At 45.3% G+C, this 19,557-nt stretch overlaps 1 protein-coding gene across 8 annotated transcripts in view; it reads right to left on the minus strand.

The window, feature by feature from the left end:
• arid1b (AT-rich interaction domain 1B) overlaps positions 1-19,557 on the minus strand; it is a 112,146-nt gene that overhangs the window by 27,318 nt on the left and 65,271 nt on the right. For all 8 annotated transcript variants that reach the window (XM_082976782.1, XM_082976781.1, XM_082976780.1 and 5 more), the window contains 3 exons: positions 7,516-7,759; positions 6,475-6,564; positions 2,662-2,853 (listed from right to left, as the gene is read on the minus strand). In XM_082976782.1, the coding sequence (XP_082832908.1) occupies positions 2,662-2,853; positions 6,475-6,564; positions 7,516-7,759 (526 nt within the window). The remainder of the gene's footprint in view (positions 1-2,661; positions 2,854-6,474; positions 6,565-7,515; positions 7,760-19,557) is intronic.

Consider the following 19,557-nt stretch of genomic DNA (forward strand, 5'->3'; position numbering starts at 1 on the left):
ACAAAAACGTAAATGCAACATTCAACAATTTTTAAGATTTTACTGAGTTACAGTTTTTTAAAGTAGGGGCGTGGATCAGAAAACCAGTCAGCATCTGGCATGACCACCATTTGATTTATGCAGCGCGACTTCTCCTTTGCATAGAGTTGATCAGGCTGTTGATTGTGGCCTGTGGAATGTTGTCCCACTCCTCTTCATTGGCAGTGCGAAGTTGCTAGCTATTGAAGGAAACTGGAACACACTGTCGTACACGTCGATCCAGAGCATCCCAAACATGTTCAATGGGTGACATGTCTAGTGAGTATGCACGCCATGGAAGAACTGGGACATTTTCAGCTTCCAGGAATTGTGTACATATCCTTGTGATATGGGGCTGTGCATTATCATGCGCAAACATGAGGTGATGGCGGCGGATGAATGGCACCACAATGAGCCTCAGGATCTTGTCAAGGTGTCTCTGTGCATTCAAATCGCCATCGATCAAATGCATGTGTGTTCATTGTCCGTAGCTTATGCCTGCCCATTCCATAACCCCACCGCCACCTTGGAGCACTCTGTTCATAACGATGACGTCAGCAAACCGCCCGCCCATACGACGCCATAGTGGTCTGCGGTTGTGAGGCCGGTTGGACGTACTGACAAATTCTCAAAAACAACATTGGAGGTGGCTTATGGTAGAGAAATTAACATTAAGTTCTCTGGCAACACCTCTGGTGGACATTCCTGCCGTCAGCATGCCAATTGCACGCTCCCTCAAAACTCGAGAAATCTGTGGCATTGCGTTGTGTGACAAAACTGCACATTTTAGAGTGGCCTTTTGTTGTTGAGAGAAATAAGCTTTTTTTTATTTGAGAGAAATAAGCTTTTTTTTATTTGAGAGAAATAAGCTTTTTTTTATTTGAGAGAAATAAGCTTTTTCGTGTGTATTTCAACAGTTGTGGGATCTTTTATTTCAACACTTTACACGTTGCGTTTATATTTTTTGTTCAGTGTATACATTTTTGGGTGTGACACGGATCAGAGACTAGGTAAACCCCCCTCCACCTCACTCAGTGTCCACAGAAACAGTCTATGGAGTCACAAATTGAACCCTATTCGATGCACTACTTTTGACCAGGGCCCATAAGGATCTGTACTGCTCAGGGCTGTTGCATAGATGCTTATAGATAGTTGTGAAGGGGGCCTCTGTTTTAGGCTTTCTTTAGGGGTGAGACGATGGAATTGAGTTATTTGAATTACTGGAGACATGCGGCGCGTCAACAACCCTTTGGTTGACTGGATGAAAGCCTGCTGTGCAGCATTCATCAAGCTACTCTGTTGTTTCAGCTGAGGAAGAAAACCAACCCATGAACCAATGTGTGCGTGTGTGTGTGTGTGTGCGGGGTTGTGTGTACTCATCTGGAGCGGGGGCTCACACACACATTGGGTCATTATGGTAATCCATCTCATGCGTTGTGCCTTTATGATGAATGCGTGGCCGATGTGTGCGTGTTTTCATAGCTCTGGTCCTTGCCCCCACCCGCTCCAGAAGCCTGATTAATAGTCCTTGCTAGTGTGTGTGTGCCACTGCTCTGCTCTGTTGCCCTGCTAGGCCTGGAGTCTGGCTCTGAACACCACACACTAGACCTGGGTTCAAATACTATTTGAAATCTTTCAGATACTTTGAGCATTTGCTTTAGCCCCTCTGGAGTGCAAGGTTGGAGGGGTTTGGACTTTTGGGACTATTCTTTTGGTTCCATTGAGCCAGGCAAGCTCAATCAAGCCCAGCAAAAGTATTTGAAATGATTTGAAATAGTATTTGAACCCAGGTCTGCTGGATAGCACAGCCAGCCACACAGAAAGAGATGGAACAACTCTCCTCCATTACCCCAGCCCTGACACACACACAGAGGGGAGGGAGAGTACAGTATATATAGAGAATGGAAAACTTGGAGGTTGATTGGCGATTTACTTAGCTGTGGAAAAAGCCCAGCTCTCTCCAACCCTGTAGAAACGTGTTGGAGTTGGGCCATAGGATAGTCATAGCACTGGCAACATTCCACTAGGTGGCAGGTAGCCTAGCGGTTAGAGCATTGGGCCAGTTACCGAAAGGTCACTGGTTCAAATCTCCGACCCAACATCAACACGAAAAAAATCTGTCGATGTGCCATTGAGCAAGGCACTTAACCCTAATTGCTTCTGTAAGTCGCTCTGGATAAGAGCTAAATGTAAATGTCAAATATAGCCTTCTACTTCAGGTGCGAGAGTGTGTCCCCTATCCACCCACTAACCCCAGCAGGCTGCTCTTTTCTCATTCTGTATATAACTGTGGGAATTTGTATTGTGAATTCGTTGTCTACTGTATGCATTGTTCTTGTCCTTTATCTTAAACACCATTTTAAATGTGTACATTACACTGCAACACATTTTTCCCAAGTGGACAATAAAGTGAGTTAAGTAAAGATTGAGTATTTCTATAGGCCAGACTAGGGTGAAGAAACGGGCTGGACTGTCTTACTGGACACCGACATAAGTATTACCTTGTGGGGAAGTGCCCCTAGATGCTGATCTTAGGTCAGTTTTGCATTTCCCCTACTAAATGGTTAAGGTTAGGATTGGGGGTGGGGAAGCTGATCCTAGTTTTGTACCTCGGGGAAACTTTACCCTGGAGCGGAATATTACCTTGGGGGCCGTACTGGCTGGTCTGGGATCCGTACGAGGGGCCAGGGCCCCCCTGCTGCTGCTGATGATAGGAGCCTGGGTGCATGGAGCCCCCCAGGGAAGGGTGAGGGGACACGGGGGGCCCCTGGCCCGACTGCTGGGGGCCAAACTGCTGGGGGCCTGGGGTGTTCCGCTGCATGGCAGGTGGGAACCCTGCAGGGAGGGAGGGAGATAATCTTAAACGCATTCAAATTGAGACCAGAACTAGAATGGGGTTAGAATGGGGGTACTTAAAAAATATATATTTCTAATAATCTCTCAGATTCAACGATATGAGGACCCAACTGTCAATGTTGCAATTCTGTTCAATTTAAGTGAACTCACTTCAATTGAATGGTAACACTTAGCCTTGTCTGTTGAAAAGCACTACTAAATGCTACAGCAAACGACCAAATAAACATTTAAATTGATCTGAACAGGGCGACAAATACCACAAGAGCTAGTACATCTGCCCGGGCCACCGCAGAAAAGGTCTCATCTGTTTGAAATGTTAACTTTTCATCTCGCTTGATCAAAACCACATCTAAGGGCATAGTAGTGAGAAAATAATTTGAATACAGTACCTCACTACCACTTCAAGGGATAGTTTACCCAAATTACACTCTGTTTCCTTACCCTGTATCAGTGTTTCCATTAGCCGGTAATAGCCGGCTTTTCCGTTCAAAAAAAATGAAAAGACGATAAATAAAATTGACGCCGGTCAATTGTCCAGGATCATTTCTTTTGCCCATTGCGAGATAATCAATCAAATTGATTTATAAAGCCCTTCTTACATCAGCTGATGTCACAAAGTGCTGTACAGAAACCCAGCCTAAAACCCCAAACAGCAAGCAATGCCGGTGTAGAAGCACGGTGGCTAGGAAAAACTCCCTAGAAAGGCCAGAACCTAAGAAGAAACCTAGAGAGGAACCAGGCTATGAGGGGTGGCCAAGTCCTCTTCTGGCTGTGCCGGGTGGAGATTATAACAGAACATGGACAACATGTTGAAATGTATTTTAGCCTATTAATTGATTGAAATACTAGTTGATGTAGCACGAGAGAGGCTGCTACAGCTCATCAAACAGCGGTTTGTTGCTGCTGGAGTGAAACGTGCTTTAATAAGCCCAATCATTGTGCAAAAATGCTAAAGGCAATCGCATGTAAAAAAAACAAACCAAAACAACATTGTCACGATTAAAAAGAGCCTACAATTTGTTTTCTCCTCAACTGGTCAATTGAAGCACGCTTCCCCATTCGCCATTCAAGTGCATTGGAAACTAGGCAGGCTTCAGATTGTCACATTCCAATGAGCTGGAGGCAGTATGCATTTTGAAAACACATACTTAATTGTTTAAAACCTGAACGTTTTACTAACTATTTTGAGGCATGTCTTGCCTTGCTTCAAAGTAGCCTAGCCAAAATCGAACCAAACGTGCAGGCAATTCTTTTAGAAAGACTTCCATACGCCAATGAAACAAGTAGCCTTTTCGCTCATATTATTTTGGTTTCCAAATCAACTTTTTCCCCCCATTGTCCAGTAACCAAAGGCACAATCCTAGTCGTATTAGCGACCCATGCTAGATGTTGCATATTTAGATCTCCTTTCTAAATTTCAACTGATATTTTCATCTCTGTCACATGAAACCCCTCACAAATGGTGTTTTCCCACTAATTGCATTATGGAACGAACATAACGCAATTAGCGTAGCCTACTGCCTTGTGCGCATTGCTGTGCTTATAACGTGAAGAAACAGTTATTATAACATAGGCGGCGCGTGGGTTTTAAGTTTGGGGAAGCTAATTTTCTGCATAAAAAAAGCACCTTTATAAAAAAGCATTCCATGCAACCTCACATTTGTAGACTGATGTAAGATAGTCACAATTTAGGCTAATAATATAACTCAATCAAAAAAAGACTGTTCAATGAAGTACGTAGTGGCGTCCAGTAGGCAGGCTATATCACAGGAAAATGTTGGCCTTTCGTAAACAAACTTCATGCAATTCTACTACATTTTAAGTGACTGGACACATTAGCAGAATGTTTTTTCACACAAATTACAGGGTAGACTACTCTGGGCCTATGAAAAGGGGAGACAAATAAAATCGTCGCCCAAAAACAAACATAAGTTGCACTGACCCAATGATCAAGACGGTGAATATGTACACAATCATGGGGTACTCTGTTCACAACGTTGACATCAGCAAACCGCTCGCCCACATGACGCCCAATACGTGGTCTACTTTTGTGAGGCCTGTTGGACGTACTGCCAAATTCTCTAAAATGACGTTGGAGGTGGCTTATGGTAAAGAAATTCAATTCCCTTGCAACAGCGCATTTACTGCAATCAGCATGCCAGTTGCACGCTCCCTCAAAACTTGAGACATCTGTGGCATTGTGTTGTGACAAACCTGCACATTTTCAAGTGGCCTTTTATTGTCCCCAGCACAAGGTGCACCTGTGTAACAATCATGCTGTTTAGTCCGCTTCTAGATATGCCACACCTGTCAGGTGGATGGATTAGTTTAGCAAAGGAGAAATGCTCACTAACAGGGATGTAAACAAATTTGTGTATAAAATTTGAGAGAAGTAAGGTTTTTGTGTGTATTTAATATTTCTGGGATCTTTTATTTCAGGTCATGAAACCAACACTTTACATGTTGTTTATATTTTTGTTCAGAATAAATGTGATTCCTGGCATTCAGAGCTCTGTGGGTGGTCACCCTAATCAGCATGCGCAACCAATGCACATGTACCCAGTAAATGTCTTTAATGTTTGTGAATTAAAATGCTCCTGGCCAAATGTCCGGCGCCGAATTTTCCTAACGGAAACCCTGCCCTGTAATCAGTCTATGGACACGGTAAGACAGCAATTAATTTGGGTGAACTATCCCTTTAACAATTTATTCATAGTCACTATGAGGTCAAAATAAAAAAAACATGACTTTCCCCTTCCCTGTGCTTCAACAGCTTGTACAGCACTCACAAAACCTATTTTAATTGACTCCCCTCCCCAGGCTTGGGCCTTGGAGTGAGTGATAATTTGTATTAATGCCACCACTGTTACAATGATCCCCTTCAGACAGTGAGAAAAAGCTTCTGTCTAGCTGGCTGGTGAGGTGTTATTTTGACTACTACACACAAATATGATTTGATTTGGGCCTTAGTGCTGGACAGCCTGATTGACATGGCCTGACGTCACTGACCACCATATTGGCAGCCGCTGCTGAGAGACACAGCCACGGTTCCTCTATGAAGGCGGAGTCTGCGTCTTAAATGGTACACTATTCCCTATTCCCTACATAGTGCATTACTTTTGACCAGAGCCCAAAATCATAGGGAACGGGTGCCATTTGGGACACAGCCAGAGGTCTGGCCCAGTGCTGACAGCAGCCCAGTGGTTTAGAGGCATTGAAGAGAGGCTGATCTATGGCTAATCTGTTGTACTAATGATCCTATGGAAAACACCTGCGACCGAGCGGGGGAAATTGACTCCTAGAGGGACATAGGTTCACTGCTATACATCATTAGGGAGGGACTAAAGCTTGAGGTGCCCACATTCCGTTCAAATATTTCCATCATAGGGTCAAGATTGTGTACAAGAGGGGACCTCGTTTATCAAACCGTCGATGAAATGAAGTGGACGTGCGCAAAAAGCTCACGTATTTGACTTATCCGAGCATATATGAGTTTGTTTCGCCTATTCCGCGGACTTCATCGTTCACACGCATGGTAAATATCCTGGAGAGAGGAGGGTCGTGGTTCCCAAGGTGGTGTGATGTGCAGGAAAATCTCACCTCTCTCCTGAGACATGGGGGACTGGCTCAGGGTGGAATGGGAGCCCACATCAGACATGTTCCCAGGGGTCTGGGGGGCAATCTGGGTGCCTGGGAGAAGAGGGGAGCAAACGTCAGTGGGACACACACACGCATCCATCCATATCCGTCGTGTTAGTGTGTTGGCCTGAAGAGCAGCAGTGTGTCTAGCAAAACGAACCCCTCTCCCTGGGAGCTGTGTGCCTGGTGCCCTTTAAGGAGCCCTACAGTATGTGTGCGTGTGCAGCGGTTTCTGTGGCGATGGGATGCAGAGGAGATCACAAGCCCATTGGTACCTCAGTGTGGGGGCTAATGGCTGACGGCTCTCCCAGTAGGGGTGAGAGTGTGTGTGTAGTGTGTGTAGATGACTAAATGGTCTCCCGTCGACCTCGTTATCACCACCCAGAGTAGCGAGAGAGAAAGGGTCGGGGTATAAACTGTAACTCTGGCCACAAATAAGGACAAATCTCCCTAAACTAGTCCAGCCTGGCGTCAAGGCGGTGCACTGTGGGAGAGTAATTGTATTACAGTGACTCCAAACTGCTAACATAGTTTAGAAACTATTTTAATGACTGAGGCCTTTGTTTTGGAGCTGAGGCTAGAGCTCCTCCCCACCTGCCTGTACGGAACCAATCCCCAGCTGCCTGTACGGAACCAGACTTCTCTCTTCCACTGTGACTAACTACTATAGAGTCGCTAATGCAAAAGAAGTTCTGAAAGAACTGCCTGTAATGAGACAAAGGAGCTCTTTTTTCCTCCACGGTTGTGCCAGTCATGACAACCAGAGCTGTGTCGTTCCAGTTCCACTGTGGAGGTCTCACAACTGCTCTCTGAAATAGAATGGCTGAAATACTACAAATTCAGTTAGTGTATCAAGCCTGGCAAAATGGCCCTTGCTCCCTGTCTGGAGTGTGATGTGTGGTGTGTGTGTGTGTGTGTGTGTGTGTGTGTGTGTGTGTGTGTGTGTGTGTGTGTGTGTGTGAAGGTTACTCCTAGAACTAGGGGCAGGGTTTCGTTCTATACCTGGGACGCTGGCGGGGGAGATTGGGCCAGAGCGTGACTGGCTGGAGCCAACGGGTGATCCCACGGGGGAGGGCGAGGGGCCGCTGCGCAGGCCAGGAAGGCGCGGGGATACGTGGGGTGAGAAAGGCGACTGGGCCGGGTTACTCTGCTCGCCCTGGCTGCTGGTGGACCCCGAAGCACTGACCGCTGAGCTGACGGCCACCTCTGTGCCCGTAGGAAGATCATCTATGGTGCCAGACAGGTCCTGGGAACAGAAGAGGAGACAAGAGAGGAAGGTTAGTGTGAGGCAAACCAAGGGGAAAGCCAGGGTGGTGTTCACACACACCAAAAGGAAGAAAGAAAAAAAAAAGACTGAGTGAGCGACTACCTGGACTAGACCAATAACAAACGCAAATTAGTTTTCGGTTGGAAAACATTTTAAAAACGTGCTCCGCTGTATGCTCTACATTAACATGACCCAGGAGAAATTCTGACTTCGAGCCAGTCTGCTAAGGTCAAGAACACTTTGAAATACAAATGAAGAACCTCCACCAGTAGGTAGTCAAATCTTTACCAGTTACTTGATGACTTGACATAACGTCAAACATAGACGGAGAGACATTGGAGTGTTGGAATTTTCTCTTGATGTCCAGGAAGGCTTTACCCAATTGTGTTACCGTAAAACCAGGCAGGCGGGCGCATGGTGGAAAATATTCTCCCAGCACTGCAGTCAGGCTAGACTTCGGTCAGTGTGTTCCAAATGGCACCCTATTCCCTACTTTATGAAAAACTAACTGGGCAGAAACAACTCAGGTATTTAGACAAATTTAGCCAAATTACACCCAAGAGAGAGCCATGCCAACGGCGTCAATGTCTTATCAGGAGTGGAGCCAAAGTCTAATAGTGCCAACGAGTTGCCCTCCAAAGTGGCATGGGACCAAGTCATTTGCTTCCCCTCCCACTCAGCTACCGATTCCTGTGGAAACTGTGCAGTCGGTGCTAGGGCTGTGGGATGCGATAGATCCCAAATTAATACAACCACTCGCATCAAAAAAAAAAATGTTAAAAGTAATGAGGCTGATGCAACAGCTCAGAACATTTAGCTTAAAATGTTGAGAAACTATTAGGCTATTTCTTCACATTATAAAACGCAGGAAATGCGCACACGGCAGTAGGCTATAAGCGTGACTGTTCCAAAACGCAATAAATTAGCTGGAAAACACCGTTCTCAAAAGTGACCAGAAATGTGATTATGCATGTAATACTTTATTATAAAAAGATGCTTTTTTATGGTGAAAATTCTTCCCCAAACTCGACACTCACGCTCACTATGTATGCCAGTTAGGCTCTTACACCCCTTGTAAAGCAGATTAATGTGGCCAGCATCCCGGAGTCGCCTCTTCGCTGTTGATGTTGAGACTGGTGTTTTGCGGGTACTATTTAATGAAGCTGCCAGTTGAGGACTTGTGAGGCGTCTGTTTCTCAAACTAGACACACTAATGTACTTGTCCTCTCGCTCAGTTGTGCACTGGGGCCTCCCACTCCTCTTTCTATTCTGGTTAGAGCCAGTTTGCAGAGTAGTACACAGCATTGTACGAGATCTTCAGTTTCTTAGCAATTTCTCGCATAGAATAGACTTCATTTTCTCAGAACAAGAATAGACTGACGAGTTTCAGAAGAAAGTTCTTTGTTTCTGGCCATTTTGAGCCTGTAATTGATCCCACAACTGCTGATGCTCCAGATACTCAACTAGTCTAAAGAAGGCCAGTTTAATTGCTTCTTTAAATCAGCAGTTTTCAGCAGTGCTAACATAATTGCAAAAGGGTTTTCTAATGATCAATTAGCCTTTTAAAATGATAAACTTGGATTAGCTAACACAACGTGCCATTGGAACACAGGAGTGATGGTTGCTGATAATGGGCCTCTGTACGCCTATGTACATATTCCATTAAAAATCAGCCGTTTCCAGCTACAATAGTCATTTACAACATTAACAATGTCTACACTGTTTTTCTGATAAATTTGATGTTATTTTAATGGCCAAAAAAAGTGCTTTTCTTTCAAAAACAAGGACATTTCTAAGTGACCCCAAACTTTTGAACGGTAGTGTATATTTACAAAATGACCAAGTAGGTGACCTGAAAGGCAAGACAAATGAAAGTGACATATTCATGTAAGAAATGGTTTGATATCAAACTCTTGGTTGAGACCTTTAGGAGACATGGTACACAAACGGTGAATCCAATACAATTATCTTCTCAATAATAGATTATCAGTATCTGCCCCCCTCCTTGGAGTACTAAAATGTCATTTGTTTTGGACCATTATCATGCACCCGTCTCGGAACAGGAGCATGAGAAAAAAATACACATCTATACACTTAAATAGCGAATGGAAGACGCTTTTCCCTTGGTTCATTTTCATGCCAGGTAGGCTATACTCCTGTTGGAAAGCAAAGCAATGTGCTTAGTATTAGGAAAGTTGAGAAATAAATATAGTAGGCCTAGCCTACAGAAAGCTGATGGGATCCTCCTCTTTTTAATAGAGGCCATCAAAACTCAGTTCTTAAGCAATTGCATAGCGTATAGAAATGTTGCGCAACATGAGCTCATGGGCTCTCATGAAGTGTTTGATTTCATTTTCGACACATTTACATTGATGTCAGAGTGATTATAGGAAACAACAGTACTGAGTACCAGGCAGTTAGCAAGTTTGGTAGGCTACAAATGAGCATCAGCAGAGCTTGGAGAAGCCTAATTACTGTGACTAAACCGTCACGTGGAATTTGACTGCGGCCATGACTTGTGACTGCTGGTGTAGTGGTAATACAGTCCCCGCTTAGAGCTGGAGTTGGCGCTTGGCGGACAGGCGGCTCTCACCTACGACCTTCCATTATGACACAATCTGAGGCCATAACAACCACTTATAATTTATGATCAGTAACTTAAAACACACACACACACACACATACACCAGTTAAGACCATCTCTGCATAAACAAATATATCTTCTGCTATCAATCTTAGCTTACGTCAGCCAATTATACTCAAATGCACCTTACTGTGCACTGGGATTCTTCTCTCATTTGCACTCCTCTAAAGCTCCAAATGTGTTCCAAAAGTCTTTCTACTTCACCATCACAGAAGCGGATTGCGTCATTAGAGGCACGGGGGGTTGGGGATTAGCCCAGAGCCCTGGTCAAAAGAACTCAGCCAAGTCCTTCTCTTCAGTATGGGTTACATATTTTCAAAAAAGCCTTAATTTCAAAGTTTGAAAGGCATTGGAGGGCCACTTAAACCTGTTTACATATTCCTCAAGACTTGTGCCGCTTGCATGATTTATGGTTATAATTATTCACATTCGTTATGGGCCTCGGCTTACTAAATTGATGAATATAATTATTCAGCCTCATTGGTCTTTCGGGCTTTTACCTCCTTCCTTCCCTCATCCCCCTTTCCACTCTAGACTCTGCAGTGAAATAGGGGAAGGATAAATAAATGAATGTGGGTTCTCATTGGGGCAGAGAGAGTGAGAGAGACGTGCACAGCAGTAGTGCCCACATGCAGTCAGCTCCTCTCAGTTCACTCTTTCCATACAGCGTTACCCTCGAGTTTGGGCAGCAGCCATTTAAAAGAAAACACCAACAACAGAGAACCATTACATTTGCTACAGAAAGGCTTACAACTAAACTCTAAAGGAGCCAAGTACATTTGTACCACAGCACAGAGGGAGAGAAAGTTGCCATTTTGTTTAGCTGCTGAAAATCTGTTTCTTATAGTATCTTGCCGATTTCCCAGCACTCAGAATGGCTCAGCCTGAGTGTGTGTGTGTGTGTGTGTGTGTGTGTGTGTGTGTGTGTGTGTGTGTGTGTGTGTGTGTGTGTGTGTGTGTGTGTGTGCTTGTGATTCACCACAGGCAGCAGTGTGGGGGAGTAAGTACATCCAGAACATTACGGTCCTTGCTACTCATACCCTGGCTATGTGGACACGCCGCACCAGGACCAAGGACTTATAATCAAAGACAAGCCTTCCCAAATGGCACCCCATTCCCTATATAGTGACCTACTTTTGACCAGAGCTCTATGGACCCTGGTCAAAAGAAGTGCACTATAAAAAGGTATTTGGGTGCCATTTGGGACAGACTAGATGAAACCAGGGATGTAAACTAGCTATGACCATGAACACATTCACCAGAGCAGCCGCCATTTTCTTCTTTTTCATCCCCCAGCCTTTTGATTCTGTCCATACAGCTTGATGAAAGAAAAGAGTTTGCCTTTGAAAAATATGCAATTGAAAAAATACTGAAAGCCAAGGAAGGCCAGGGGGACTGCCTGGGCTTCACCTAGATCTCTCCCCTATCAAAATTGTCCCTGATTGGGCCTCCTGAGAAGCAGTAGGAGGCAGCAGCGGTGGTGGAGGTAGCCCTGAGCAGAAAACTGTGGTGTGTACGCACACAGAGACATTCACAAGACTGATGAGGGGAATCAGACTCTCCCCTACTGTGAAATCTGACAATCTGAAAGGAGCGCTGGCGTATTAGGTTTGATAAGCGCTCTCTGGAGGCGTGTGTGTGTGTGTGTGTGTGTGTGTGTGTGTGTGTGTGTGTGTGTGTGTGTGTGTGTGTGTGTGTGTGTGTGTGTGTGTGTGTGTGTGTGTGGAGACGGTGGGAACGTGCCTCTGTGCGGAGTGATGGATGGGGGATTAGACAGACAGCCTCTAGAGGGGAAGGCACGCACACACAGACACACACACACTCTCTCTCTCTGGGATGAGGAAGAGGCACAGTCATGCCATGTTCAAAAGAGGACTGACTGGCTATTCTTCTGAGGACAACTTTAGATGAGTTCATATGAAACAGCAAACTCAAGCACTGGTGCAGAATGGTAATGTGAACAAGAGCGAGCCTTTGTGTGTTTTAGTGTATGTGATGTGCACAGATGACAGAGAGAAAGAGAGAGGATGAGGTTCTTCCTCAGTCTTCAGCACGCTGAAAAACCAGTTCATATGCACACTGTGACTGCACCTTCCAAAGCATACTCCATAAGCATTGCCTTAGCCATACCATAATAAAAAAAGGATCAATTGAGAGGGGGCTGAAATAGAACCTTGTGGTACTCCTTATCTTTCTCCCCTCTCATCCTGTCTGCTATTTAGCCCAAGGGTTAGTGTGATGAGTGAGTCACTCTCCTTCCCGCCATCACAACACAACAAACGCACGTACCCCCCCCCCCCCGGGGAAAACTCTCACATTCACACCCAATTAAATATTGACAGCCAACAGAGGCTTTTTGTGGTGTCACCGTATCAGACAGCGCCCATCACCGTGGCTCTGGATGCCTCGGTCTCTGTGGAGATATTGCGGGCAGACTAGAGCCAATCGGCTCCGGGCCTGAATTAGCCAACCACCAATGAGGAATGGGGATGGCGTCATAAGGAGAAGAGAAGAGAGGCATGGGGGAAGGAATAGTTGCTAGCAATAGAATGAAACGAACCCATCCCAAGGAGTTCTCTCGGAGGAGTGGCGGAGAGAGGCATCAGCATTTGCAATCATGAGTAGCAGTCAGACGACAAACATGCAGGGCTGTGCTGGGAAATAATTGAGACTTAATGATAGCGTTTAAGAAATAGCGGGGAACGGGGACAGCAGCAATCTCACAGATTTCTCTAAGGGTGTCTGTGTGTGATTGAGGCTGGGCGTGTGTGTAAAAACCAAATATAGCTGAGCAGTACAATTAAAACAATATATTCCTCATTTGGCTTGAATAGAGGTGCGGGACATGTTTGAGGGAGATCGGAGTTTGTGTAGAATAGATTTACCAATACGATCTGGAACAAAGGAAGAAAGCGAGGAACACGAAAATAAAACACGCTGGCGAATTTGAAACCTGTCCAAGACTTTCATTATCTTTGATGTCGTAGATGAAAAAAAAAAAAAGCGCAATTTAGTCAGCATAATTGCCGTCTCCCTTCGCTCTCTCTTCCTCCTGCTAATCAATGAGTGAGGGAGGGACAAGACAGAGAGCGAGAGAGAATGAGAGCGAGAGAGATGGAGGGAGGGAGCAGCAGACGTCACCACTGGCTGCCTGATCCTGCCACCCCTCCCGCTCTGCCACTGCAGTTGGCACGGAGCCAGCTGGCGCCTTTGTCTGCCACCGTGGTAACCGGCAGTGGCAACGGTTAGTGCCAGCCTGGTGATGGACAGGCAGGTGCAATGACTGCCCATATTTTCTCGTCTGCGTCCCAAATGGCACCCTATTCCCGATTTAGTGCACCACTTTTGACCGAGGCACTATATCGGGATTAGGCTATTTAGGGCACTATATAGGGGAAAGGACGCCATTTGGGACGCATCCCTAGCGTCCCCATCATGGCCCATTCCTCCGTTTATCAAAGGTCTAGACGGAATATGCCACACACAGAACCTAGAATCTGCCACCCCACACACCCAGCCACTATAGGAGGATGAAAAGACCAGCCCGTCTGACTGTTTTCTAGTGATAGTCCTCTTGCAGGACATCCCAGGCCTTCAAGGTCCAACCCAACAGGTCCACATCGTTTCTGACTACTGGAAACCAAGCATGTATGTTTATTTCATGTTTGATCATTTTGCCCCTGGCCAAATTTCTGTTTGCAGCCCATGGCTGTATTCATTAGACACCGAAAGGAAGAAAACCAACTAACTGGGTGGGACTACCTGAACTTGAAACTTGTTGCAAAAACATTTTGCTATGGTGTACACTATTGAATACAACCCATGTGTTCCACTGTGAAATGGACTGGATATTTAATTTGACCCAGATCTGGAATCTCCCTGGGCACCTTTTGTTCTTGGTTTATTCTCATAGTGACGCAGTACGGTGAGGAAAAGGGGGCTAGAGAAAGAGTGAGAGAGAATGGGAGAGAGAGTGAGAGAGGAGGGGGTTGAGGGCACACTCCACCTCAAGAGCATCACTTCTGCTCCGAATGAAAGAGGCTTTGCTTTGAAATGGAAACTACTGGCTCAGCAGATGCTTTGAGAGATGAGATTGGTAGAAAGATGAGACAGAGAGAGAGAGAGAGCGAGACGGGCAGAAAGATGAGAAAAGAAAGAGAGGGTGGGGGGGTTGGATAGACTGCAGGTAGAATAGACAGAGTAGCTGGTTTGAGAACACGCTTCTCATCCTAGGTTTTAGAGGGAACGTGTGCTAGATGACAGATAAAGCTGACAGCGGAACAAACAGACTGCATCCCAAATGGCACCCTATTCCCAACATAGTGCACTAGTACCGTCATTGTGTAGACCGCCATTGTAAATAAGAATATGTTCTTAACTGACTTGCCTAGTTAAATAAATGTCAAATGTAAATAAAAAAATTTAAACCTATAGGCTCTGGTCAAAAGTAGTGCCCTATACAGGAAATAGGGTGCATCTGTGACCCGCTAATCCGATCTCTGGTAAAAAAAAATAAAAAAATAAAAAACCCGTTAATCTTCACTTTCCAGTGCAATGGCATGGGTCCTCTGGAGAGGGTCGTCTCACCCCATGGCAACGTCTCATTGGCAGACTCACCTGTCTGTCAAGAGTCTGGAAGGGGACAGTTAAAAATTCTGGGGATAAGGTGTGTAAACGGAGGGAGATTTTCCCCCACACGCAATTTATACTGGCGCGAATGCGATCAACGTTCACCCTCGTCAGACTGCTCTAAACTCTAATTCACATAAGCGAGGGTACTTTGTTGTCCCGCACCTCCCCGATGTAAAGAACCATATAGGAGACTTGGGGTGGGAGGGTTACTTTTACTGAGCAATATAAGTTGGCTAACCGGGCTATCTGCATTGTGTCCCGCCACCCGCCAACCCCTCTTTACGCTACTGCTACTCTCTGTTCATCATATATGCATAGTCACTTTAACCATATCTACATGTACATACTACCTCAAATCAGCCTGACTAACCGGTGTCTGTATGTAGCCTCTACTGTATATAGCCTCGCTACTGTTTTTCACTGTCTTTTTAGTGTTATTTTCATTTCTTTACTTACCTATTGTTCACCTAATACCTTTTTTGCACTATTGGTTAGAGCCTGTAAGTAAGCATCTCACTGTAAGGTCTACACCCGTTGTATTCGGCGCACGTGACAAATAAACTTTGATTTGATACCACATTTAAGTTGTGTCATTGATCATTTCAGTATGTGTCTATACAGCTTAAACCAAGCCATGCCTCTAAGGCTGAATGGATAGAAATACTGCTTAAATCCTGTAGTAGTCTGTGCACAAGCTTCCCTCCAACAACTAACGTTTCAGCTTATATTTCATCATACAATGCAGTCTACGATCTATAACAGCACAGCACATTGAGTGCTAATGATATAAAGATCAAGAAATGGTGGGGAGGGAGTCTTTCCCTCTAATTCTTCACGTACACACACAGCGGGTAAAAACAGACAGGCCCTGTGCTGCTTCTCCACCTCAGTGCTGTGGTGGGCTTGATGAGCTGTTGCTGAACGGAGTTTGGCTCCCTGTAGAAGCTCACAGAAGAGAGGGGAGCAGAGCAAAGAGAGGAGAGGAAAGAAGAGAGCTGAGGAAAGCAGAATAGAGGAGCTAGAGCTCCCATCCTCTCTCCCCCATCTGCCCCTGGGACCCAGGCCAACCAATGGCAGCGCGGCAGCCCATCCCCCACCCCCTGCCAACTGCTCAGCCAACCAGCTCCCAGCTCTGCCCGCCTCGGGAGCACACACCCCCACCTCTCTCTCTGCCTGCTTTAGTCTCCCTTCCTCCTCCCTCTCTCTCTCTCTCTCTCTCTCTCTCTCCTCTCTCTCGTTTTCCTCTCGCTCATTTTCCGTCCCCCTTGTGCGCATTCTAATTATGGGGAGTGAGCCGCAGCGCACGTAGGAGAGAGAGAAGAATCAAAGGAGCTACGGAGAAAAAGGAGAGGAGAAATGAGAGCGAGAGGATATATTCTAGGGCTCAAGAGAAACACTCTCCTTTCAGCCTGCAAGTAAATTAGAATGCAGTGTGTGTGTGTGTGTGTGTGTGTGTGTGTGTGTGTGTGTGTGTGTGTTTGTGGGGGACACACACACACACACACACACACACACTGCATTCTAATTTACACCCTGCATTCCCACACTCCCCTTCACTCCCTCAAATACCATAGCCCCCACTATCAAAGCACGGGCACAGGGGAGAGGACGGGAGCCCAGACATTGAAAGAGGAGAGAAAGAAATTCAGAAGACGGAAAAGAGAGAAGAAAAAAAAAAGAGGGGAGAAAATGAATGTGAGCGTAAGGGGAATGGAAACAGCAGAAAGAACAAAAATCATTGAGGAACGGGAAAGAGGGAGGGGGAGGCCGGTTGTCTCAGAGAGCAGGATGTAGCTAATGAACAGCAGACGAAGACAGAGCAGAGAGACGAAGGAAATCACAGAATGCAGGCTTTTTGCGTTCTCTTCCCGCTCTACTGGTTTATTTATTGCGGTGCATTTTTCTGCCTCTGAAACGAGTTCTGGGCTCAAAGCCCCCACTAGACCTTTTAATCATCTTACGCCTCATATTCTCTGTTGGTTCTCGAGCTCTCTCGCTCCTCTCCAACTCACTCTTTGAGCTGCACTCGCTCCTATTCTCCCACAAGTAAACATTAGTCAGTTCTATTGTTTTGTAATACAAATATTTCTCTTTCCTTAACCTATCGTTTTCACAAAATGGGCTCTGGATAGAGAAAGATAACAGCGTGGGCAAATAAAAACACACCAAGAGGCACTGCCTGTCTCTGTGTGTGTGTGTGTGTCGCATTTCCATCTACGTGGGCTGGTACCCGTGTCTCACTGGGCCATGGCTCCAGAGGTCCTGCTCGAACTTGGAGCCAAGGCAAAGTCCTGGCTCCAAGGCAAAGTTCAGCTGGCACTTACATAATGACTTCACAAAGCAACAGTCTTTAATGATGCAGGGGGTGTTGATTCCGCTCGCCCCAAGTCTTCAGTGTCACACTCCTGATGGAAACACGATTACACTAGGAGCTTGCATGAACATAAAACACTGACGACACCCTAGTGCGGGGCTAAGTCTAGATGAAAAAGCACCAACCTACACAAATCAGGTGCTCCTAAAGCCTTCCGTAGCTCCTGATTGGCTCTGCTGCTAGAATCTGGTGATGGTGTTAGTGAATATTGTGGCAACCACTATGTCACACACACACACAGTGGATTTCATACTTTGTCTTTCAGTGTACTAGTAACACAACTGATCTGGTGTTATTGTAGATGCTCTTCCCGATAAGGGATTCCTTTGAATTTCACAGTTAACCCAGTGGCCGTGTCCGGCTACCCATACAAGCGTACTACGTGCTTAAACGGCATACTATGTACTAATCAATCATTGCATACTGTTTAACATGTACCGTTTAGTGAAAAGCGTAAAGTACGTCACGGCCGCAACACAGTAGCGGCTCCTGACTGGCTGAGGAAGTGGGGCGGGGCCGAGCGCGGCTGGATTTTTCCATATTCAACAGACACGCGTTGCATTAACCAGCCTGATAACAGCTCATTTCCAATTCAATTAATGTCTCTAAACTCTGAACAGAGGAGGAATGGAGTTATAGGCTTACTCAGGCTGGTTATAGGCAGACTTATCACATTCAACCTAAACCGTAGCCCATCTATCCTATTTATAAAGGACTGAAGGCAGAAACAGATCATTTCGTTCCATTTCCATATACAGTATGTATTTTGTGAAACCAAAGTGCTAAAACATACAGTACCAGTCAAACATTTGGACACACCTACTCATTTCAAGGGTTTTTCTTTATTTTTACTATTTCTATATTGTAGAATAATAGTAAAGACATCAAAACTATAAAATAACACATATGGAATCATGTAGTAACCAAAAAATGGTTTCATTATTATTCTACAATGTAAAAAAATGATAAAAATAAAGAAAAACCCTTGAAATGAGTAGGTGTCCAAACTTTTGACTGGTGCTGTATATCAATTAAACACCAACACTTTTCAAACTACTTGGCCTACAATTAAACACCACAGCAAAAGCGTCGCTATTCGTCATATTACCAATTAAGTAGCCTTGTTTCGTTGTTTGGCTACTTGAAGAGAACTAGGGCCTATAACGAGCAGCCCACCTCTTCATCTGCATTGTGGAAAAGTGTGCATCGATTTCTACTAGATAAAGAGCCGAAATGAGCAGAACATCCTGGCATTTAAACCATACTCAAGTTTAGAAAATGCACACACTCCATTTTCGCATACTGAGAACGCATCATGAGTGATTGCGTCGTTTCCCGTTATTTGTTGATTTCGGTAGCACATCCCCATATCTAAATTGATCGGCTGTTGTCAAAGCCGAAAAGAGTATGACATCGGGGCATTGGAACTACACTGGATCTTCTACACGTCGCATACTATAAAAAAACGGCCTATTTTAGGACGCAAGTATGGGTATTCTGACAAAGCTGGTGTTCGGGGTCATTCCTTATTCAGGCACCAGCATCGCCTACAGCCCCTGGTGCAGAGGAAGTATTATCTGTGTGCCTTGAGTGTGTTTGTCTGGAATGTGTACACTTGCGAGTAGTGTAATTAATAGTCGGCCGTGTTTGATCATCCCGTAATAAAGGGATTTTGAAATATACTCCCCCCACACTCTTATTTATTTAAAATCAGCCAGTCTTTTTAAATAAAATAATACGAATAAAATAAACGTGGTCAGCCTCCTGGAGGTAAATGAGCCTCGTTTTATTTTGTGGCCTTAACGAAGGATGAGTCCCAAATGGCACCCTATTCCCTACATAGTGCATTACTTCGGATCAGAGCCCTATGGGCCTAGTTAAAATATAGTGCACTTTAAAAAGGAATAGGGTGCCATTTGGGACGCAGCCCAGGCCTCAGAGGTTTAAGGACGGGGAGGCAGCAAAAGGAACCCTGTTGTTGCTGTATGGTTGTGATGTCTGCTCTGCGTGGTTACAGACACATGCTAATGGAGCTAGCGCTAGAAACCAAAGCCAGGCTCACTAAGCCGCTCTCCTGCTGAGATACACACTAATACCTCATGCAGACTCCCAACTACCTGCCACATA

This window comes from Salmo salar, chromosome 06, assembly GCF_965601325.2.
Source record: "Salmo salar chromosome 06, fSalSal1, whole genome shotgun sequence".
NCBI classification, from domain to species: Eukaryota; Metazoa; Chordata; class Actinopteri; order Salmoniformes; family Salmonidae; genus Salmo; species Salmo salar.